The 26,073-nt window shown below is 25.6% G+C and overlaps 1 protein-coding gene across 1 annotated transcript; it reads right to left on the bottom strand.

Annotated features, from left to right (window-relative positions):
• Positions 1-55: 55 nt before the first annotated feature.
• Rrp6 (exosome component Rrp6) lies at positions 56-25,262 on the bottom strand. Its single transcript, XM_016072598.4, has 21 exons — positions 25,068-25,262; positions 22,978-23,114; positions 19,956-20,067; positions 19,721-19,822; positions 18,080-18,264; positions 17,237-17,312; positions 14,861-14,971; positions 14,631-14,774; positions 13,315-13,505; positions 12,610-12,766; positions 11,639-11,787; positions 9,569-9,619; positions 7,822-7,933; positions 6,912-7,044; positions 5,938-6,044; positions 4,458-4,547; positions 4,125-4,211; positions 2,751-2,894; positions 1,995-2,160; positions 1,299-1,351; positions 56-237 (listed from the first exon to the last, which is right to left on the bottom strand). The coding sequence occupies exons 1-21, from the start codon at positions 25,146-25,148 to the stop codon at positions 127-129; spliced, it is 2,499 nt and encodes an 832-aa protein (XP_015928084.3). The 5' UTR covers positions 25,149-25,262; the 3' UTR covers positions 56-126.
• Between the last annotated feature and the right edge of the window lie 811 nt (positions 25,263-26,073).

Here is a 26,073-nt window from a genome sequence, read left to right as displayed (position 1 = left end):
AAAGGTTAAACGGAAATATGTATAAAAAAAATCAAAGTTCTAAGAAACTTTCAACTGGTATAAAATAACAAATTTAATGAAAATCACTTTACATTTGTACAGTTAAACAAAAATGTTTTCCATCAATTACTTTTTTGGCCATTGTGTACTAGGTCCAGTACTACTGCCACTTCCATCTCTGTTAAATGAGGCCTGCTTAGCATGTTTCCTATTTTTTCCAAAATATGGTCTTGGTGTCTAAAATATTAATTTTATTTATTACAATATAATTCTGCTTTTGTGACATTCTTTTGCATATTGAGCCAGGTCTTACTAGCCGATTCCTCTTAAAAAGACTTATTTTAAATATAAAACAAGGGGGTTATTGATCCACAATGTGATCAGCATTGTTAAACTAATTGTATGCAAGATTTTTTTTGGATAGTTACAATTACAAAATAATCCTTAGCTATATTATTTAAAAATGTTTACATCTTGAGTTAAAATTATAAACATCACAAATATTTCGTCAATATAAAAAGCTTTGAAAAAAGGTTGGGCAAAAAAAAGTTTAAATGATATTCCAATATTTAAATTATGAAATCGGTGACCAAAGATTTGGTCTAGAGAGTGGTTAAAGGTTTGAGCCCCATAATATTAATTTCATTTTTATGCTATTTTCAGTTTTTTAGGGAATCAAAAAATTTTTCATATATAAAATTCATTTATTCAAAAATAGTTTTTAATGGTTGAAACATTTTTGAATTGGCAGGAATATAAATTTTTACACAAAAATTCACCATTTGAATAAAATCAGTCTGAAAAATAAAATTTCAAAATAGCCATGTTTTAAAATTTTATTTCATAAGAAATATTTCATCAATTTCGTAAAAAAAAAAATTTGACTATTATTTTATAACTGTATGTAGGCAAAAAAATTTTAAACTTCTTGAGATCCACACACAAAAAAAAAATTAACATTAAAAGATACTAACTTTCAACCACTCTCCTTGCTAAACTCTTGGGATCATTTTTATGGTGAATAAATATGCAAATTCATAAAAAAAAGATATGTTTTTATATCTGATATCATAACTTAAATACAACTAATTATTATCATATTTGAGGTCCCGCTTTTGAACCAGTAAAATAGCTTACTTGGCTAATTTTTTATCACAATATATATAAAACTTTATTATATCCATTAAATTTTTTGATATCTTTAAAACAATAGATTTAATGAAATAAAATAAAATTTAAGAGGGATAATCATTAATCGATAGAAATGGATGACAGGAACTGATAAATTCTATACATACTTGATAGTTTTGGTTTTTCTTCTTTTTAGATTTGAAGCTTGTATTTGGTTGACCTGGGTAAAATAAAAAGCAAAACTTGATTTTTGAAACATTAAGTGAAAGAATCGTTGCATAAATTTTAAAATAAGAACTAATGAAGTGTGCAGCAAATTGTTATTCAAATAATTGCACACATAGCATTTTTTTTCCTTACATAATTCATATTAAAATTTTAAAGAGAAAAGCATGTAATAATGATAAATAAAGGTATTTAGAAGTATTATGCTACCTTAAATCCTTATTATTTTTTCAGTGGAAAGCAGTGAAGAGTAATTTAAATCACACGACTAGATTACAAAATTGTTATATTTTACACAATTTTGCATTGAAGGAAAAAAAAAAACTTTTCATAGTCTTTATAATAAATTATTATAAATATATGATTAAACTAAAATGAATAATCACAAAAAAACATAGGTAAAAAATTATTCGCCATAGAGAAAATGATGTTTCGAGTACCTGAAACAAAGATTGTCAGGCTGACACTATTTGAAAGAAAGTTGATTAGGTTCAAAACAAGAAATTTGTCAATTTCTCATCGTGATACAAAGTGTAAGAAGTTTGCAGTATACATAATAAATTTTTTACATATATACAGTATACATAATAAACTTTATCACCAAGACATAACAGACTAAGATGAATGAGATATCTCACCAGAAAATTTGTTGTAATCCGACTGACTGTAATCATAGGGTGTGAAGCTATCATCATCTACAGTTACAACTTCAGGAGATCTAGATTTTTTGCTTTGTGGACCAGATGATTCTGGAGTTGTAATAAGAGTAATATCAGGTTGAGGTTTTCGTTTCTTCTTGTTTTTCTAAAAATAAATATACATTCTTAAAACCGAACACAAACAAGTCTCTTCAAAATAGATGGGTGGGGTTTTTTTCAGAAGAAAAAAAAAACCAAATTAATCTCTAAATAAATTAGTCATTATATGAAAGAGCCAGTTGGAGAAAGATATAGCAGTATAGGAAATAAAATTGATAGCATGCAAGTGTATTACAGCAACTTTTTAATAAAAATATTGAACTTAAAAATTTCTCTCTTTTTACAGCATCAGGTATAACATCAGAGACAGACTCTACTGAGAATTTAAATTCTAATCGTTAATAAATGAAAAAAAAAAACTTAATCATTACTATTATTTTTCATTAAATTTTGTTCAACTAATTTTGGTAAAATATTTTTCTTTTTAAAAAAAAAGCAAATAAAAAAAAAATATTTTGAAAAAATTTAGAATTGGTAAAAACAAAAATTGTATAAAAATGAAAAAAAAAAAAAAAAAAAAATGGACACATAAATGTAGCTAGACACTGCTTAAAAAAGTATTTGTTAAATTATTGTTAATATGTAGTACACATTGCACGTCGTATATCTTTTAAATAGCTGTCAATGCACACAAACCCTTTTTCTAATGGGTGTTGAGCTTATAATTTCACATGAAACATCAGCCTGTGGCATTTCAGACGTATCAAGTTCTTCCACCACTTCTTCCACATCACTTTCAGCATTTTCTTCTCTTGCATGCAATGAAGAATCATTTGCAGTCTAAAAGAAATATTAATTAAAAAGGTAAAGAAAACTGAACTTCACCAGTTATTATTAAAAAATTAAACATATCTTTAAAAAAACTTTGATAACATAAATGCTTTAAAAATAAGAATGTGTTTAGATTTTTACACATTAGATAGATTCATGCATTGTATGAATCTATCTATCTTTTCAATCTATCAATCTATCTTTTCTGTATGGTTTAAGTAGAAAATTTGAATCATACAGAAACACAGGACAGTTTCACAGAACAGTTACCAAAAATATATGAACTAGTAATGTTAAATTAAAACTAGTTCATATATTTTTTTACAAAATTAATAATTAAATATAATAAATGATGCATTGCAAAATGCAATTTACAAAGTCACTACATTTAAACTATTAAACAGTGAGCATAAAAATAAGTAAAAACAGACCCCTAAATAAGTGTTACCAATAAAATTACAAAATATACTCTAGAATAAACTGAATGAATTAAAAAAAATTTGTAGAAATAAAATTTATTTGCCAAAAGATAATTTTTGCTCAAAGAAAAGTTTTGAATTATTTATATGTATTTTAAATTAACTACAGAAAAAAATATCTTTAGAATCATCAAATTAATTTGGTTATTTCGTAAATGTTTACAGCTAATAAATCTTTTTACTGTCAGTAAATATTTTTAAAAAATATTTAGACTTTATGTAACTTTAATTTTATTAATATTATATTTGAATTAAAATAGTTTTTTTATTGTAATGCCAAAAAAAATTAAGAAAGTACTATCCATTTCTTAATCAAAGTAGATATTTTATAACTAGACTCAGCCTTTTCTTGTAATCCAATCAGATAAAACGGTAGGCACTGTATTAGGTATTACAAAAAATGTAAATATTATGTACAGAATCAATAATCATTTTATTTAGTTGAGTTATGAATTTTTTTATTAGTTAAATTTAATTATTTATGAAATTAAGGGGAGTATAATATTACTAAAAACAATTTGCAATTATCAGTTACAAGGTCAGCTAAACTTGACCACTTAAGCTAAATTTTGCACTGCTATACAAATCCATTCTAATTATTTATATAGTAATATGACAGCAGCTATCATCATCTTTAATTAACAATTTCAAATATTGCATTCTTAATGATGCACTTTTATTATACAAATCCCTTTTATGAAATTTGATTACTAAAAGCCTTTAAGTTAATTTTCTTATAATTGAAATAAATAAATATTACCTCTTCATTATGGTTAATATTAAGATTAACAACATTTTTTTCTGGTTTCTTCAAACTATTGCTCTGAAGTTCTGTGGTCACCTTAAACTACAACAAAAATAATAAATTAAACAATGTGATTTTTTTTTTTTTTAATTTACAATATCTTAAGGAAGAAAAAAGAAACTTAGTGAATTTTTTCCTTTAAAAGTTAAGTTTATAAACAAAATAATGCATTTAAGAATATTAACCAAAATAGTGTACCAATATGAAGAACAAATTTTAAAAAAATTGCAAATACATGTTTAAAAAAAGTTTGGAATTTAATAAATATAAACTTTCTAAATTACATACCCTTTCAAATGGACTTTTGAGTTTCTGAATGGCTTCAATTACTCTCTGGGGTAATTTTTTTTCAGCTGTCATGTTTTCTGAAGGCTTAGACTAGAAAATATTTAAACCATAAAGAGTTATTTTCATAACTATATTTGTAAAACTAGACTGTATTCTCTTTGCAAATTCATTATAAAAATATTTTCACATAATCCACTTCAAAAAAATTAAGAAGTCAAAATAATTGGATTCTGACCAACACTGTTTTCAAATGCAGATTCTTTTTTCATAATCAATGGTTATGGTTTAACACAATTATTTTTGTTATAAGGATTATATTTAGGGATATTTTTTCTACAAGAGATCTAAAAAAGATGACATGCTTTTACTCAAAATTATTTTGCAAATTTTATTATGATTTTCAAAGGCAAAAACTTTTAGTTGCAGGTTTTCCTGTAAGGAAAAATTGGTCCTCCCCCTGCAATTCAATGGGTAACCAGTGCAGAGCAGGGAACTTCAATACAATTGCACAATTTTGCCTAAAGGTTCAAGGTTTGGAAGGTTAAGAAGCCATCTATAACACTAGAAAGGTTGAACAATGCTGCATGCCTAAAAAGACTGAAGGGGACAGTCTGGCCCTTCCCAGATTGCTTTAGTGCAGATCAATTAGACATCCAAAATCTTAATATATATATATATATATATATATATATATATATATATATATATATATATATATATATATATATATATATATATATATATAATGCTGCATATATATGATGTTCAAAATCTTAAATTTACAAAGAACTATATTAACTTTATCTTTCCAATTATAGCTATACACAAGTATCTCTGGTTATTTAGTTTAATTTTCTTTATATTTAATTATTGAAGATATGCAGAGATGTTGATATGAAGAGAGCATAATAAAAACCGATTGGCAAAATTTATCCACCTCATTGAAATTTTGAATTAAATATTAGGGATACATCATGTAAAGATTTTTAAAGCATAATAAATATACAATCAACTAAATACATATGATAAACTAAAACCTCAGAGTTTTTGGTATGAAATTATCATGTGGTATAGAAAATTATTTCATTAACTAATGACTTAATACTTTTTTAAAGGAAAAGGAAATAAATAGTGTAGGAATTAAACAATGAAAATTATGACAAAATACAACAACCGAAGCTGACGTCTTCAGGTGTACCAGCTTCAGAAGCCATAAATGCAAAGACTTTTCTATCGAGAAAGCACAACAAATGTCTAAATTTTGCATTTAATTATAGGTTTTGCATTTATGGCTTCCAGAGCTGGTACCCACTGAAGACGTCAGCTTCGGTTGACATATTTTTTCATAATTTTCATTGTTTCTTTTGTATCAATTACTTTTGGATTTTCAGCTGCATAGCGCATTTTTCCACTGGAAGAATTGTTTTTAATTGCTTTAATTATTCTGAATTCTTTACTTAATTACGTAGGAATTACTTACTATCTTAAGATCTTTTGTAAACAAAGCACTTAGAGATGGCTTCTTTTTAAGTAATAATTCTGAATCATGATTTTGTGATGTAAGTGGCAGCATTTTTTCAGATGAGCCTGATAAAAAAAATGATATATCAATTAATTAATATAATATTTAAAAAAACACACACACTTTACAATTAAAAACTGATGATAAATTGTTAAATTTAATTAAAATTATTCCGTGAAAAAACATGCAGTTAACTCAATAAACATGATAAAATGTATGCCTCCACAAATCCGGCAATTTTTTTCAAACGTTCTTCTATCACCTCCTTATCAATAAAATAATAGTAAAATAATATATATATATACAGCAAATAAAGAAAACTAATAAATTGCATGCATTGTGCATAGGCTGCAAGTATTAAAAATATTAAAAAAAACATGGAAAATAATAAAGATTAAAGAATAGAGAAGAATAAAAATTATTAAAATATTAAAAAAAAAAAAATTTAAAATATATATTGAAAGGTCAGAAAACAAAATAATTAAAAGATATATAAAATAATGAATACATAAATCCATATATAAATAATAATAATAAACATAACAGAAACTGATTTGGTAAACAGCTAAGAATTCACAATGCAAAAAGAAATATACTTAAATTTAGTATTTTAATTTAAAAAAAAAAAACAAGATTTTAGACAAAATTCAATTTTTTTTTTTTATATTCATAAAACATAATAGACACTGGTTTGTATGTAGTAAAGAATTCTAAACTTAAGGAAACATACTTAAATTTTATATTTTAATTTATGAAAACAAGATTTTGAGTTAAGTGTAAAATTATTTTTTAACACAAATAAATGAAGAAAAACATTTTTTTTAGTACAGATCTAAACTAAATTAACTAAGCCGTTTAAGTATTAAAGTTGCATACAGCAAATTTTTAGCACTAAAAATTAAATAAATTGCTGAAAAATTCAAAGAACATACTTGATTCAGTATTGTGCACTTTCTTTTCTTCTAAATGATGGATATCATGAGGACAATCAATTAAACTACTTAGATCAATATTATTACTAGATTTTGGAATTTGAGCTTGTTGATGATAATATAAGGATTCAAGCTGTAATAAAACAAATTCGAATTATTTTAAGTATAAACTAACAAAAAATTCATTTAAAAACAAATTTCTAATGTATATGATTATTTGCTTTGCTTATTACCTGAAATAGTAAATTTAGCAAAGCTCAGTATGTATCAGAAATATTTAATTAAAAGGGAACAAGTGAGGAAAATGTGTGAACGCTTACATAAACAAGTTTTACATTTTGTAACATAAGAAACTTATCCAACCATTTTTAAACATTGCAATAAATGTACTTTAAAAAACAACGATAAATTTTTAACAAGGAATTTAACCTTACAATCTTGGTAGCACAATCTATAAAAATCTAAATTTGTTGGTAAGCTTAATGCAGTCAGACAGATAATCGTAAAATTTCAGCGTAATCTAACATACATGAAGCAAAATTTTCTTAAAGGTCATTAAAAATTATGCATTAAAACCTTATTTTATGTGAAGTTAAATTGAAATTTATATTTTGATACTGAAATAGATTAAATCTCAACACAGTTATGTCTGTAATCAATAGACAAAACTAAAAAATCTCTTTTGCTCTTAGAGGTGTTTACTCAATCCTGTTTTAAATTTTATTCAAAACAAGTTGAGAGATGTTTTAAAAAAGAGTCAATAATCCCCAATCCAATTTGATTGTTTGCTTCTTAAAAAGAAAACTTAGATGAAAATTAATCTGCTGCCCTGCTGGAGTGTATCTGCTGCCAGGCTTGCAAGGATCAGAAAAAGAAAGAATATAATGTATTACATAAAATAGAAGATCACCTCTTTTAATGAGTATTCATTAGCCTTCAAAATAATAGAATGCAGCTCATTAAGTTGCTGTTTCACAAGAGGTGGGATAGGATTGCAACAAGCTAAGATACCCTGTTGTTCTCTATAAGGAAATGCACAGAATTTATATAGAATAAAAATACAAATATGAAAACTATTAAGTAAAACTGAACATTACTATTTTTACAATCAAATTTAATAAAGAAAATTACCTAATAGAGGTTTTTATAATTAACTGTATTAGGATAATTTTAAGATTAACTATTAAAAAAAAAAGCAAAATCTCATTTAACTGAATACCTCTATGTTAACCCTTTTACAAATTTTTAATACACATGTTTTTTATACTGTTTTCATATTTTTTCAATAACTTAGATCAAAATAAGATAAAAAAAATACTATACTTAGCATTTTAATAACTTATGGTTATGAAATACAGCATGAAACACCAGTGCCTTTTTCCGTGTTGAAGGCAAATACTTACAAAGACAGCTCACTTCCAAATAAAATTTTTTTTAAATTTGTACTTATTCGTAGTTATTTAGATAAAAAAGAAACAGTTATTCATCATTAATAAATATAAATGCAATTAATTTTCAAAAAAAAAAAAAAAATTTAATTTTATTCAACAAATATGTCACATAACTTAAAAAAGATTAATTACTTAATGGATAACAACTTGTTATAATTTAATCCTAAACTAATAAGTTAAAAAAAAAAGAATTTCATATATTGTTAATGATGCATGTCAATTTTTATAAACCAATTTCGTGCTGTGCATTACTTTAGAGGTCAATTAAAACAGCAGCAGGAGGTTAACTCATAGAGAAAGATGTATTAATGAGTCATTGTCACTCTTTCTTCCCCCCTGTTTTTATCAATATATATTAATCCTGTCATTCCTAGGCACAGTCTTAACTCTTCAGGCAATTCATAAATTAATTATATGCTACCAATCAAAAAAGATAATTGCAATTAGTTTTTTTAAATGAATTTTATTTAGCAAATACATCAAAGAATTTAAGATTAATTACAGAACAGAAAACAATTCGTTATAATTAAATATTACACTTAGTTAATAAAACATATTTTATATAGTAATATTTTGTTAATGATATATGTCAGTTTTCATAAATAGTTTCTGAAAATAACAATATACGTGAACATATAACTGAAAAATAAGTTTTTGTTCAACACCACTTTGGCATTAAAAACAATAATCTAGTTTCTTGCTATTCTCGATATGTGAAATCTACTTTTCTTTATGAAAATTTACTGATAAAAAACTTACAGATTTTACCTAACAGTAGTTAGAAGATAAATGAAATTCAAATAATATCATATCACTTTATACAATATCATTTTTAAACATCTATTTTTTTCATTTATTATTTTCAATTGAACCTTAAAGTATAAGATCTAGCTTTTTCCGAAATTTAAGCTGGTGGTTTTTAAGGTATACATTTAAAGATAATATTAAAAAGGTAAAGCTAAGAGATTATCTTATTTAACAATTAAAAATTTAAACTACTGCTAATTCATTACTTTTAGTTAAGTCAATCAACTATAAAGCAACAAGCCAAAAATAGTTTTCAAAAAATTATTTAGAGATCATTAAGAAAATGCTTGAAAAGTGCCTTTTAATAAATATTATATTGCACAGACAAATAAACAAATTATTGACAGATATCAAAGTAAAATAATGACTAAAGAAAAGTGAGATAAAGGTCTTAATTACCTTGGTAGAGCTTCAGCAATTTGCAGCAGCATGTGGTTTGGCAACACATACCTAAAAGATAAATTTGGTAAAAAACCAAGGCAAAAATAAATAAAAATAACAAAAATAAATTTAATTTAATGTGCACTGCTGGAATTTCAATTTTAAATACAATCATTTCTCAAAATGTTCCTAACAGCTTAAAAATATGATCAGAAAAGAATTGAATTAATTTTCTTTACAATTTGAAGTTTACAAGATAATACAAACCCTTTTATTTTAAATTCAGACAAAATATGAACGTTTTGGGAGCGTTTGGGTATTTTTCCTATAACACTTTAAGAATACTTGATCCCAAAATCAAGTTGCTTTATACAATAAAGATAATGTCTCAATAATTCAATGTGCATGTAGAGTAAAATATTAATAAACTTCATTAATGATAAATATTGTTATATTGTGTCAATAAAACTATTAAGTAGGTAATTTAATTATGTCCAACAAAAAAATTAATAAAGATTTTAAGAATTTAAAACTGTTTTTCTTTATATCTAAATAAATTTTTAACACTTGATCTGTTGGTAAAAAATTATTCTAGAGTTTGAAGTTTAAAAAAATTTAGTTGCTCAACATTTCTAAATAAAATCTAGGAATAAAGTTTAACAAGGCCCTTTTACCAATCAACGTTTATTGTAACATGTAATAACAATAAATTTAGATAATTTTCTTAATTACATTAAAAATTTAATTTTTACAATAAAGATAACTACAAAGCATACAGATGAAGGGGTTCAAAATTAGTTAACAGAGGAGTTTAAAGCAATTTTCAATGAATATGCAATTACATAGATTAAAACATATTATTTAGTACCTATGTTTCGTTTTATTACATAAAAAAATCAATATTAAGACTAAGACAAATTATTAAAATTAATAGAATGTTGGTCTTAAATATGGTTAGCAAAAATCACTGACTGGATTTTAAATATTCATATTTTTAAAACTAAGCAAGGATGGAAGTAACAATTAACAACTGAAAAATATAAGTAGGCTTTTATTAGAAAAAATATAAGACAACTAAAAATATGGTTTTCTGTAAATGTTTTTAATATAATCAAAATCAATTATTAATTAAAAGCATACCTATCTTTATAACCTACCTCAACTATTAATTTTAGGAACAAAACTACAAAGATTCTAATAATAGATTACTAATATCAAAACATATTTAATTTTTTCATTTAACGGATAAAAATAAAATTTTTACTTGTAAATAAAATCCTTCTTTTAAGTTGTTTTGATAATATACATTTTCTATGGCGAATTTTAAATTTTTCGTTGTCAGCATCTATCATAACCTGAGCTGCTTCCTTCACATATTTCTGTTTTATTTCGTCATGAGACGGTTGGTGACCTTCATCAATCATTGACTAGGCACTTGATTCCCTTTCCTCCAGGTTAGAAAGTTAATTAGGTTTTGCTTGTTCTTTTTGCCATATGGGCTTAGTATTCAGCATATATGCAATCGCATAAAATTTAATTACTTTTTGAGAAACACTAACATCTGTAACCTTTCCTTTCACAACAATTTTGGTAATTATTAAGCTCATTATTGAACTTTTAGACACGACAGTGCTTTTATTAGAAAGAGACCTCTTTAAACTGATACGTGTTCATAGGAGAATGTAAGACAGGCTTTGACAAAACTGTATCAGGTAAGATTCTGAGAGTCATTTAATTCAAACACGTTCCTCCAACACTGTTAACTATACTCAATGGTACACAAAAGTGTTCTTTAAATTCGTGCAGTTTTTTCAACATTATTGGTTCATAAACAGTGTGTAAGAAATAACCTCATAAAAAGAAATCAGATGGCATAAGATTTGAGTGGTCATGTGATTGAGGATAAGACATTAGTCAACTGCAATCCCAAGAAGCTGTTAATGAGCCCCTGATGTGGAAAACAATGCAAAAAATTTAAAACTTAACTTCCTTGATAATTATTGCTTATAGTGTAAAAAAATATTAAGAAAAAAAATTTCATAACATAGTTGCAAAAAAGATCATTAACATAGTGTTTTAAATACTCACAAAAGACTTTCATCGTATTCTCGAGCCATTCGATCTCTCCAGGAATAAATTTCTTTTAAACAGTACAACTGTTTACCATTGAACATTTTTCTACTTTTTTTATAAAGTTCCATGAATTTGTCATCACTGAATAATGGTTTTTGATATTTCTGAAATAAATATAACTAATGAATATTTATTTCAATTTGTTAAGAAATCATATATAGGAAATATATTTTATAGGCATAGTGTCTTATTTAAGCAAATATTCGAGTGTTTCATAAGTATTAATTGTTCAATTAAAAACACACATAAGTTCTGTTTAATGCATTTAATAAACAAATTTTATAATGCTTGCCTTTCATGCATTTATACAGAAAATTATTTCTTAGAATTATCACATCATTTCATTATATTTAAAAAAAAATTTCAAAAACAGTAAAAATATAAATATAAGTTGTAAGCAGTCAGTATTTTCTTAAATATGCTACAAAAAGTAATTAACATTAATCAAAACATCTAATGCAAAATAAAAATATTGAAAAATTTCCATGAACTATTACTTTTTTTTTCTTTCTAAAATCAAAAACTTTTTGAGATGCTACTATTTATGGGACAATTTTTAAAAACTCGAAGGAATTTTTATATTTATTTGATACTTACATTTTCATTGCAATAAATACTTTGCTGAAGCTTCAAAATTTATAGTTTATAATTTGTAAAATTTTAAGGAATTTATGATAACAAGGTGTCAATAGCATTAATCAAATTATATAATTTAATGCATAAAGCTCAAAGTCTTAAAATTTTTTAATAATAGTTACAAGTCTATAAAATATGCAATTAGTCCTCTTAAAGTTTAACATTAAGAAAAATATATTTTAATGAATTGTAAAGCTTTCTGCTTGCATTTAATAACTTTATTAAATTAATTTTTGGGCAAAAATCTGTAATGTTATTTTTGTAGAATGGAAAGAATAGATAAGATTTACCTTTAAGCAAATTGATTTGCTTCTTTCAAAGGTAGAATGCAACAGATTTTTCATCTCATTACCTTGATTGATTAAGTCATTTTTTAAACAGTCATAAACATAAAGTAAGTAATGAGTGTCTTCTCTAGCATACTTGATCATTTCTTCTGGTAAAGGCCTGAAATACACACATTTTTAGTAATTTTAAGAACCAAACAATGAATTAAATAAAGCTATCTATATTTTCATCAATATTTTAAATGTAAATTAAACAGTTTCTTCTTAAATCAAACTAACAACATAAAAAATCTATATTTCACAAAATGTATCAAAGGCAAAAATTAAAATTTTATATGCTACTACATAAATCATAAAAATTTATTAGTAAACACCTTTCTTTCATGACTTTATAATTTTCTTCATTTTTTATTGAGTTTATCATAATTTGTAATTTTACAAAAGATGTAAAAAGAAGAACAAAACAAATTATAAATTAACTAATAATTCCTAAAATTAATTAATATATTATAATAAATTATTACACTTGTGCTTTCTATACTGTAATAATTCCAACTTCATTATTAATTTGTCCTTTCCCTCACTTAAATACATTACTACTTTATCCTTCTCCTTGTTTATCACTGGTCATATTTCGGACAAATTCAATTACAGGATTAAATTGGTTATTAAAACTTGTGATAATGTCACCTGTAAACAATAACTAACCTGATACGCCAATCTGCTAACTGGAACTTTTTATCAACATCAAGTTTGCAATAATGTTTCAGGAGATAAGATAGAGATAAATGTGCAAAATGGAGAACTCTGGCAGCTTGTCCTGTATCAAACATATTTACAACATAGACACCGAAGTCCCTCTGTAACCAGAGAATATCCATATCTGCACCATGGAGAACCTGAAATATCATATAGAAGTAGTGAAGAAAGATGGACAAATATCAATAATAGTTTAGCACACACGCAATAAAATCAATATTTTTCACTTCAGCTAACGTTTATAAAAAATGAAATAGTATCTGAAGCTAAAAAAAAAAACAGATTGAATAATTTACAGACAAATTGGTAACAAATATCTGATAAATAACACAAAGTTAATAAATATAAAGACTTTTATAGTAAAAAGAAATTAAAAAAATAGATATATCCTTAAGCAATATTTCCAACCAAGCAGGACAGAGTGGAAGCAACATTGCTATTCTTCATTAAAATTTTGGAGGGAAAATAAACTTTTAAACATATTAAACAATAATTTTTCTAAATGTTTTTTCTGATGACAGGACAATAATGGTCAACTTATGGTGACTGGTATCAAATGCGATTGATAATCGAGACAAATTTTTTGCTTTTCTTTAGAAAAATATTAAAGATGTTTTACTAATAGTGCTATTAAATAAATAATCCAAACTGATATTACCTGATTAAAAACTTTTTTTGTTTTAAAAATATATTTAATTTGGAATTAACAGGTGACATGTTTCAAGTGCTCAAAAACAGGCACCCATTTTAAGACATGCCAGACATGAAGAATCAAAAGTGATTTGAAATATAAAGCGAAAAGGAGCCAGCAAAAAATGGAAAAATAAAAGGGAGAAACAAAACTAGAAAAACCAACAGTGGTCAAGATGGGCAAATCAAGGTAGAATGCATTTCCACACACCCTTGGCCACTGTTTTTTTATTTTTTTCTTCCTACATCGTTTTTCTCCTTTGGGTACTGTGGCTTTTTAGTTTCGTTTTACCTTTTATATTTCAAACCACTTTTTTTTTCTTCTCATCCACATCCTACAAGTCTTGAAAATGAACACCTATTAGTTGAGTGCTTGAAACTTGACGACTGTTTTTTTCCTATTTATATATTTTTGAACTGAATGAAAATTTTAATCAGGCATTACTAGTGCTATTGTTTGTAGGGTTAATGAAGAGGGAAAAAATGGAATGGAAGAAAATAATGTTAGGTTTAATTACACTTTAATTTAGACAGGCAAAACAGTTCATTATGTAAACAGAAAATAAATTAATTACCTTAACAATCTTAGGGTCCGTAAAAATATCATTTAAAACAGGCAACTGACTTCTAAGAGCTAGGACATCCACTATGTAATCTTTACTGCGAGAGGATATTTGCATTAAACAAGTAAAGCCTTGGAAACTTCTATATGAATGATGCTAAGAAGAAAAAAGTATAATTCTGTTTAAAACACACATATGATACTAATGTAATGACTGCACTGAGTGTAAAATTATTTTGATACCTCTAAATCTACCGCAATCTCTTTTTCTACTTTTAATTCCTGGCACATTTCTTTCAATTGCATTTCAGTGTCGACAAACATATATGGGGTGTCCTCCAAGGATTTAGGGAACTAAACAAAAAAGTAATGCATAAATATTAGTATACATATAAAAACAGGTATATAAGTCGCATATATAAAGAAATTAAGAGTATTAAGATGATCTCACAGTAATGTGATTAGGTATTTTGGAACAGCTATTTTCAATAATTTCATAGTAAGGATTACTTATAACAATTTTCATAAATGTATACTTCAATGCAACATAAATAATCTAATAGTGGTAAAAATATAACTACCAACTTCACATTTTTAAATACATATTAATTTTCTGAGACAGATATGAGATTGTAGATCAAATTTATATGAATTCTAATTACAGCAATATTTCAGGATAATAAATTTAACATTATCTGATACAATAAATAAATACCAAATCGATTAACTGTTTTAATAAAATACTTATAAGTAAATACTTTTGAAATAAATTATTTAATGCCTAATAAAAAAGTGCATTCATGTGATGCGTGAATTTGTATTGTTAGGGAAATTAGTTTTGTATATTCTATACAGTTAAGAGTCAAGTGCTTAGAAATTATAATTTAGAGAAATTTAGAGTGCAGAATTAATCAATTTAGCTAGTGAAGCATTTATAAATAAATACAGACAGTTAGAAATTTTGTAACTTATTTGGTATTTAATTATTTGGTATTACTTATTTGGTATGGTATTTATCGGACTTAACCTGCACTCAACGAATGATCCATGTATTGTATTCAAATGAATCTGTTAAAATTAATTTAAAATTATAGTCATATTCAATAAAAATGATAAATAAAATGTTCAAAATAGCTTAATTAATCAAGTTTACAATAAATTATTAAACTTTTAACAAAAGGAATTATTACAAACATCAAAAAATATAGCAATTAAAAACTTTTTAATATTATCTTGAAATAATGGAACGTTCTTAGACGAAAAGTATGAATTTAGAAGTTTATACTACTAAAATATAAAAGTTTTACAATGAATATGAAAGATTTAACAAAATTGTCGATAAAAAGTTCAGTTTGATTTAAAAAAACTTATTATTCTAATAACTCCCTAATATACCACATCAAACCACCTGAGTCACCATTACTGGACATAAAAATTTATTAATTCCTATATTTCAAGTTGATATTGATAAGCATTATATGTTTTCAAAACTTTAGAGTTGGATCTATGGTTATTTTTCAGCATCCATTGAAATATAGCAAAAAATTGAGGAAATTTTCTAAAAAGGTGAGACGAAATTATAGGTCTGTGGTAGAACTTCATGCTTGAATATATGAAATATTGAATAAATGTAATAGCAGATGGTAAAATTACAAGAAAATACAGGCTGACATAAATCTGACAGAAAAACTAAGGCATAATAAAAGCTAAAGAAATATTTTTTGAGAATGTGATAAAAAATTGAGCTAAACTCAACGAATAAAGTGATAAAACATTTTTCTGTGAGTATGGTTTAACAGCTGCTAAATCTTAACTAAATATCAAAACATTTAGAATTCAAGTAACTTTCAAAAAATGGTTAGCCTATTTATAAGTTAAACGAGTTCTAATTTTTGCAATTATCAGCATACCACAACGCATAAAACATAGCCAAACTTGTAATTCGGAAATGCATAGCTTAAGCAAGAATTTTTTTGAAATTGAGCCGAACAATTCAAATACTGATATCAAGAAAGTGGTTAAACAATCTAATGCTTATGCAGATCACTTGAATAGAATTTTTATTTTATTTATTTATTATGCAAAATGAAATTTGAAAAAAAATAATATTCTGGAACAGAAAAGCATGGGTGCTATTTTAAGGGGGGTGCTATTTTAATTTATTCTAAAGAAATTAAAAATTGCAACTTTCTATATAAAAGGTGATTAAAAAAGCTTAAGCATAGTAAGAAAATTGATTGGCACTAAGCTTAGAATTTATAATTTTATTTCAAAAAAAAAAAAAAAAAAAAAATTTGATAACACTATCTATGTTTAAACTAAGATTACTTGCAATTTTTAGTGAATATGAAACAAAATATAATATGAGTTTTTAAAAAAAATATAGAACTTTACTTTGATTAACAAACAATATTTCAATGAAAAAAGTTTAAATAATTGAAAACCTGCAGTATTTCTTTAAGCAAAAAAATTGAATTTCCTTTTTAATAGTTTAGAATACACAAAAATAGATTAATATTAACCTTGAAAAACCCCAATTTTAAAGTTCTTATTCTTGGAAATAGTTTAAGATTTATTTTTGAATTACATAGTCAAGGTAGTTTACTCAAGAAAACTTACAACTAATTCAGCTTCTTGGAGATGCTCCTCTTCAGGATTGAATTTTTCAATTTCTAATTCATATGGATGACAAAACCTAAGAATAATATTTTGAAATAATTTTTAAAATTTGTTTTACATTAGAACTAAGCAATAAAAACTACAATAAATAACCATTAAGTTATGAATCGAACAATTCATTCTTTTATATCTTTTGAAAATAATCAAAATTGATAAAACTTTAATTAATATGGCAGAACAAACTTAGAATATTTTTTTTTAATAATAGCAAATTGCAGTTAAATTGGCAATTAACTAATTTCTCCTAGCAGAAACTGGCTGTTACCACTGTATTCCTGTTTTGAATTGATATACCTGTTAACCATACATTGAGACACACATATTCATATCATATTTGTAAACTAAGATTACATAATTCTACTAAGAAACACAGATTTTTCGTTAAAAAATTATTAATTTTTTGAAAAAGTAATAAAAATCATTTTTAAAATCATATGAGCATTAACTTTTAATACTTTTACTAAGTCAAAATAATAAAGAGAATTTTGTCAATAATACTTTATCTGATCATCCCTATTAATATTAATATAATTAAAAAAATATCAAAGCTTTTAAACATACAAGATGTTAGATACTCTTTTTACTTTAATAACATGAATAATAAGCCAGATGTCAGACATACATAAAATATTAGGTTTTTTTTTAAACAAAACTGTAAAGATACAGTTGATAATTAAAAATGAATAATTATAAAAACCTAAGCTTTATTTAGTGAATTTGCAATGAATAAATAAGATAAGTAAAGGAAATTATAATCAAAATATGCTTTTAAAATTAACTTACTCTTCTTTATCCTCATTTTTCTCTAGAGTGATAGCAAGAGGTTTTATAGAATTGGGCTTTTCTTTGATAACAGGCACAAAAATTGTGTTGCTGTTATCAATTTTATCCTTAAATAACAGCTGAGGTCTTGAAATATTCTTGGCTGTCAATAACTTGTAACTTGACGGACTCCCCAAGTTAAATTGCTGAAACAAATTGTTAAAAATATTAGTAAGCTATATAATAATGAACTAAAAAGTATAAAAACTTTTTACCCACACATATTACTTTAATATTTAAACATCAATAACAATAATAAAATCTGAATTGCAACCCACTTAATATTGAAATTTCTCAGCCCTTACTTCTTAGTTTTCGGTCCAAATCATTTCATTTTGGTCCTAATCATATTCATTTCATTTAATAGATCATGAAAAAAAGTTTTGAAATAATTTCTAACACTATTTATGATTTTTCTAAAATAACATGAATAGAAAGATAATGATGAAATAAAGATTGAATTATTCCCCAATTATTAATTTAAATCAGTTTTACAATGATAACTATACTTAAAGTTAATAAAGTCATTAGTTCACTTAAGTTAGTAAAATTTATGCGCATGTTCCATGATGTTTCTCACCAAATAACCATAATATTGCAGAAATAGGCAGCCGTGGTGCATACCCCGTGTACTTATTTGATATAACCCTTGTTGAATAGCTGACCCAATTTTAGGGCTTAAGACTTCTAATGTTCCACTCTGTAGCCTTGTAGTTTTGAACACAATCCAGAAGACAAGGGAACTCTTGGACCAAGTATAGGGAGAAATTTGCCAGAGTGTATTTTGATGGAACTAAGCCGCATTTGCGTTACATGGAGAGGAAAACATCCCATGGTTAGTCTAACGGCAAGGGAACTCCAACCCATGATCCATCTACCACTGAGAATATTTCACATCAGCACTGTGGTAGGTATAAGCCGGGTGCTTAATTCGTATCGACCAGTCATCGCTGGGATTCGAACCCAGTTCGAATCCCGCTTTCATTGGAAGGCGAACGCTCTATCCCCTGATTCACCATGGTTCACATCCCTCAGAAAAATGATTGATTTGCTTTTTTCATAAATACAGTAGCTTTTTGAGTAATTATTAAAATAAACTCCCTCAAAAAATACAACACATGACACAACTGTTTACTTTACTTACATTGCACAACAGCTGCATAATGACAATTAGGGACGGTTTGGGAAATTTCCCCAGAGGATGATCTGAAGACATGCCATCAGGATTGGTGAGGCCACTTCCTCAATTGAGATATAGATCTGAAGGGCAAGAAAATTCAATCCAGAACCTTGTACACATGTTACTGCTCAGTGACTGACTATAGGACTTTCGATTCCACAGATGTTACAAAAAAATATCTACATATATATAATTGATTTGGCGAGCACTCATAAATATAAATAGATTGTTAGAAATTTTACATGTATACGTATATATATTTACTTAGATTTTATAATAAATGAATAAGATAATAAATTATGTTAATTAAATCCTGAAAATTATATACAGTTAGCATGTTTTATTTCTCCCGTAATCTAATTTTTATAATAATATTTGTAAATTAGAATCATAAGAATAAGCCACTACTTTGCAAAGTTTACCTTTTTGTTCCAACTTGTATTAATAGCAGTGGGTGGCTTAACAGCAATAATGAGATCTTCTTCAGATTTCTTTTCACCAGAAGCTTCGTCCAAACAGTTACTCTAAAAATATATCAAAATTTAAATAATCAAAAAGCTGAATGAAAATAAATATAATGAAAAGGCCTTTCATTAGTTTTACTATTTATTGATATTGAGTAGGTATAAAACTTTTTAATATAGAAGTTTGGCTTACTGCATTTTCCAATATTGAGTCATTTACTTCTATTAAAAGATCTAACTGATCTTCAAGTTCAAGACCTTGAAATTTTTCACGAATCCCATGAGCCTGTATAATGGAAGTCATTCTGCAACAAAAATATTTATATGAGTATTTAGTGCATATGAAAATGAATAATAATTAGAGTGATTAGCAATTGGAAAATAAAAGTAAGAACTGTTGGAAATAATTAAAGAAAACTTTTAAAAATTATCACAGGAAAATTAAATTGTCTTTAAATATGAGTACTAAGCATTTCACTTGACTCACAAAAAATTCTATGCTTGGGGATAGTTTCTATTTTAGGGATTGGCTGCATAATACAGAATACCTTGAATTTCCAATGAACATAACACATATCTTAATTTTTTTATTCCATGCGATTGATATCTGTTGAAGATTAACAAAAAAAGATATATTGTTCATTGAAATCTACAAAATGTCCCATTGAGAACTTAACAATCAAGGATTACATAAGTATTGAACAAGAATGATTAGCATCAAATGATGTTTTCATAAAAGTACAAAAGATACTGTTTTATATTTTTATAATTAAGAAAAATTATACTTTTATTTTTAAGGTGCTAAATTTATGCCAGTTTGTAATATAATTTTTATGCCTATTCCTTGTGACATTAAAAATAAATATTGTCAGAGGTAAATGCGACAAAAAGTTATAAAACTTGAAAATTTTACGTGCAAAAACTCAATAACAAAAATATCAATTTATATGCTATTCATATTTAATAAAAATTTTTAAATTAATATTAAAATTAAATCAGCTACCAGTAAAAAATATCATAGTTTTATAGTAACTAATTTTAGAAAAAGCTTAGTTAAGTTCTATCTTACAAGAATTGTGATATCGGATTTTAAAATTGCGTAAATATGAATCTTGATATTGGAATCTAAAATTGCATGAATATGAATTGTGATATTGGATTTAAAAACGCAAAAATACAAATTGCAATATTGCCTTTTGAATAGCATAAATATGAATCGTGATGCATGGGTTTTTAGATCTTGTGAATACGAACAGCGATATTGGATTTTAAACTTGCATGAAAACAAATTGCGATATTGATTTAAAAAGCATATAAATACAAATTGCGTAATTGGATTTTTAAATGAAGTGAATCACAATTGCGAAAGAGAAATTATTCAGAGAACTGAAATTATAGTATGTCCATTTCTACATGGCATCAAGCTCACGGCTGCATAGTGTACATGTCACAAAGTATACACAATCTTTTTGGATCTCCCATCTTTATTTACAAATCACAAAACACAAGATTATTTAGTGACAAAATTTGCTTATAAATCAGGACTTTGAAGTTAGAATTCTTGCCATGTTTATACTGAGGGATTTTGTTTCACATTCTATGAATAAGAATCAAGAATCACCACTGAGATGATAGACAAGATGTCGCTATTTAAATGCAATACTAAACGAGGTAATATTACACGTTTTTCAACTTATGTTAATAGTCAAAAGAGTATTCTTCAAGAAGTATTGAATATATATTTGTAATCGCTTGGCAACTGCCTAAAATGATATTAAATTAGCAGAAAAATTAATAGTTTATTTTCTTATGAAGAATATGATAACAGAATTGCCTAATGTGAAAGCTACATGGATACTGCTAAGGTGCTTATTTTTCAAACCATTAAAATTTTTTAAAGCAAATCATCACCAACTACCAATAACCTTGACTATAAATAAGACGAATTTGGCAAAGAATTTAAGAGTCCTCTAATACAACACTTGTTAACCAATCCTACACAATGAAATTGCCTATAATTAAATTAGAATCATTTAAAGGCAATATAGAAAAGTGGCAAAGGTTTTGGGAACAGTTTCAATCTTTTGTAAATTCTAATAAAAAAATTTAGCTATTGATAAACATGTTTCAAAGGGACTATTTGCAAGATGATGAGATTTTCATTTTCATGGCATTTTGGATTAATAGAAGTTTCTGCTACTGGAAAAAGAACATGAACGAAGAAGATAATTATCTACGAATTTCAAAAGCAAAATATGAAGGGAAAAATTTAAAACAATAATGATTATTAGGTACAGTGAACAGTGCCACCACCAACGACAAAAAAGAAAAGGAAAATTTTATTTATTCCCCATAGATTTTATAGAATGTCAACCCAGGATTTAACATATGAAACAGTTGATACAATCAAAATTTTAATTTTCACTCCAAATCTGCTGCAACTTACTAATGGTTAATTAACGTTAGAAATAAATGATAACTAAAACTTATTGAAAATAGTCTACTTTTTGATTATATCTTTCAAGGGAACAAAATCCTTTCATATTATATATTTAAGGTTAAACCTTAATTAAAATTTAATTTTAATTATCTTAATATAAAGTTATGCTAAAACTATCTAATGTAATTTGCACATTTTCAAATACTTTTTTAAACAAACAACAACGACTCAGTTTTACTCAAACATACGACTCAGTTTTCAGTGATATTTGTTTTATTTTGCCTTTCAAGAAGTGTTTTTAATTAATTCTTGGTAGAATTAGTAATGAATCAATTACTAATTGCATTGTTTATCGTACAAAAAAAACATTTATATTATATTAAATACAACCTAGCTTGCATTAAGAAAAAGACCTAGAAACTTTGAAAGAACAATTCTTAAGTACAGGTAGTTTTCAAAGTCAAGTGCTATCACTAGCAATAAGAATAAATTAAAACATCTTAGTCACTCAACGTTATCATGATAATAACAATAACATAATACTGCTACTGCTAATTCCATAGTAATCAAGATTTTTAACCTAAGAGCATAGTTTTATTAAATATATTTCAGTTAAAATTTCCGAATTCATTTTTTTAAATGCTTTCATTTACTATAAAATTCTGACAAACAAATAGTTTACTCTAAAACTATCTTTTTGCAATAGTATTTTGTTAATGAAAAAAGCGCCTTAATCTCTTAAGACTTACTGAATAAATACAAATAAAATACTTACAAAGATAATATAGATTTTCCTTTCATTTGCAATACTGATTTAAAGCCTGGAAATGTACTGTAATAATCAAAGTTATCACCAGAAGAGGGTAGCTCATTTGAAGCTTTTGTTGCCCCAACAACAGTTCGAAGCACAGTCTGTAAACATAACACACAGCATTTTATTAAAAAAATATAGAAATCAATGATCACACAAAGCACTGAAGTTACTCATTTTTAAGAATCTGTTTTTAGTAGTATATCACATGAATGTAATTATAATATATTTACAAGAGTGCAAAGATAGGTCAAGCATTTTGATTGATAATAGCTAAATTAAGCTTAAGATCTGTTGTAAACTGTTAGGTTTAAAAAAAAAAAAAAAAAAAAAAACATGCAAAGAGGAGTTTTTAATTAGAATATCTGAACAGTAAATAGAGTTATATACTCTATAGTACTACTTATTTTTAACTTTGTAGCTTTTTGTATAAAATCAACACACTTTATGTCTATATTCATAAAACAAATACAGAAAAAAATATTGAATTGAACTAAAAACTACAGTACCAAATCAATAAAATGTATGACCATATGTGACAAATTTTTTTTTTTTAAAGTTAAAAATATATATTTTTTAATATTAATACCACAAATACTTTTAATACAGTCCAACAATCACTTAATTAACAAAATTGTACAAATGATGGATAATACACAATATATCAGTTATGTTTATAAAAATCAAGTAATTTTATTTTGTTCATTATTGTGCAAAACTTTAAAAAACATTAATTTTAATTGAGTATGTTAGCTCCAAGACCAACTTCAGTTCCACACTCTATTTGGGAACTCTTGGCGACTTTTTGAAACCTTGCCAAGTTAGCGATTATTAATGGGATAAACGTTGCTTTTTGATTATTAAAAAAAATAAAATTTTTATTATTACAAACTCATTAAAATATTTTTAATAGAATAAAATATAACTACAACTTTACTCTGATAGCAGTGCTCTTATTAATTTTGACTTAATTCACAACAAGTTCATTCATATATCTTCCAAACCGAAATGGTGAAAAAATAAACCCTTTTATCTCTTTTGTAACCAAACCTGAATTTCGTGTAGGTATATATATATAATAACCAATGAGGTTAAAGAATTTTGGGGGTGTGATCAGAGATTCAAAATAATCTCCCCGAAATATCTTCCGGAAATCTAGTATGGTGAGATTTAAAAAATCGCCACAGGGTGGGCAATTCTAGAATCTATCCGAAACAAGAAAAGAATAAATTAATTCCATACAGACCTAGACAACAATTGCATATTTGGATTCCTCTTATCTCCGGAAAAATAAATACTTGTGTTTTATTCTGTTTCTCAACAAGGTTCACTATTTCTCAAACACAATAGTATTGGACACAATAGTAAAATCGATAATAAAAACTATAATAGCAAAATCTATAGTAAAAACCATAGTTTTGATAATGGATAATAAGTGTATTCATTATTAAATTTTGGAAGGTTAAGACAGCACATAATATGACTTGTTTTAAATAAACATTCAAAATCCCAAATCTGTTATTTAGGATTCCAGAAAATATGCTGATTCTTGGTTTATGAAATCATTGTAAGATTCAAGAGTTTCCTATTTAGTGTACAGGAACCTGAATTACACCTAAAGTTATTGGTATATTCTTGCATTTAAATTTTGGGAAAACAATTGAAGATAACAAAAAAAATTAAGACTTTGGAAAATGTTCTCTATGCAAACTTTTAATTAGTAAACTCAGAAGCAACGAGCGTTAGGAAGTTGAAACAAAGCTAACAAATTTTTCACACAATATTTATTTAAACAGGCTGCTATGCATATGAATTGCTGAAAGATATTTTTTAAAAGAAATATTACAAAGACTTTATAAATTCTGATATTTTATAAAATCACTGTTTTATATTTACATCCCTAAATAGACTAGCTTTAAACATCAAATAACTATAATAGGTTAAATTCCAAATTATTATTAGAACAGTCCGATAAAATAAGTAATTTTATCATAGGTAGGTAAACACAATATATAAATCTAGGTATGTATAATCAAGAAGAAATATAAACTTGCTTGTGAAAAACTAGAAGCGTCTTTAAAACCAGGAACAAAGAATGACTCTTCTTCATCTGCTTCAATGACAGAATCATCCATGTTTCCGTTTTTTATTACTTATATTTTATTAATATTTAAAAAAAACTTAAATTACACAACTTAACATGCAAAAAGAACCGAACAACGATGTAAACAAACAAATCAATACTTAATTTCACGAGTTTAGTTGTAGACCTCTTACTTCTATTAAATTTAATAATGTTTAAAATCAAAGCAAGCATTATCACAAAAATAAACTTCTACTTAGATCATAACTTCATGATCACATGATGTTGGAGATCATAGGAACCCAAATGAGGAAAAGGTTTTATCTTCGAAGTGGCAATGAAAAACTATTAATGAAACTATACTACTATCGTAAAAAAGTGTTTTTTTTTTTTTTAGCCATTTTTTACAGTAAGAATTTAGTTGTTGTTATTCTGAAATAAATTATAATAATATAACATATTATAATTATATAACATTATTTCGCATTATCATCTAAATTTTTAAAAACACTTCCTTAAAATCTTAATCCATATTTTTGATAAATAAAAAAAAACATATAAAAAGTTCCATATCATATTAAAAAGCGTAAACAGAAAATGAATGATTCTATTTGAAACATTAGTAAATTTAGACACCCCATTTAAATGTTAATAATGTGTCTGAAATATATATTTGAAGGTAGAAAGTTTATTATTGTCGTTTAAATTTAAAATTTAAACAATTATTGAGTGAAAATGTTTTTCATTTTACTTAAAAAAAATTTGGAGATATAGCGAAATACGCAAGAGGTAAGGTTGACGTTAAAGTGTTTAAACTTCCGACCGCTACGATCCTGACTAAACTATAAGGACTATATTTCCTAGATCGCTGCTACTCCCTACCTCTTATATTTTGGATTCAGAAATCTTAATCCGTCAGAAACAGGTACGTTTATTCAGAGAAAGTACGTTTTTGTGTCTGATTTTGTAAGTAAGTT

The sequence above is a fragment of the Parasteatoda tepidariorum genome, chromosome 10 (genome assembly GCF_982258835.1).
Source record: "Parasteatoda tepidariorum strain Cologne lab strain chromosome 10, Ptep-v5.0, whole genome shotgun sequence".
Classification (NCBI taxonomy): domain Eukaryota; kingdom Metazoa; phylum Arthropoda; class Arachnida; order Araneae; family Theridiidae; genus Parasteatoda; species Parasteatoda tepidariorum.
This window is presented reverse-complemented; position numbering and strand designations above follow the sequence as displayed.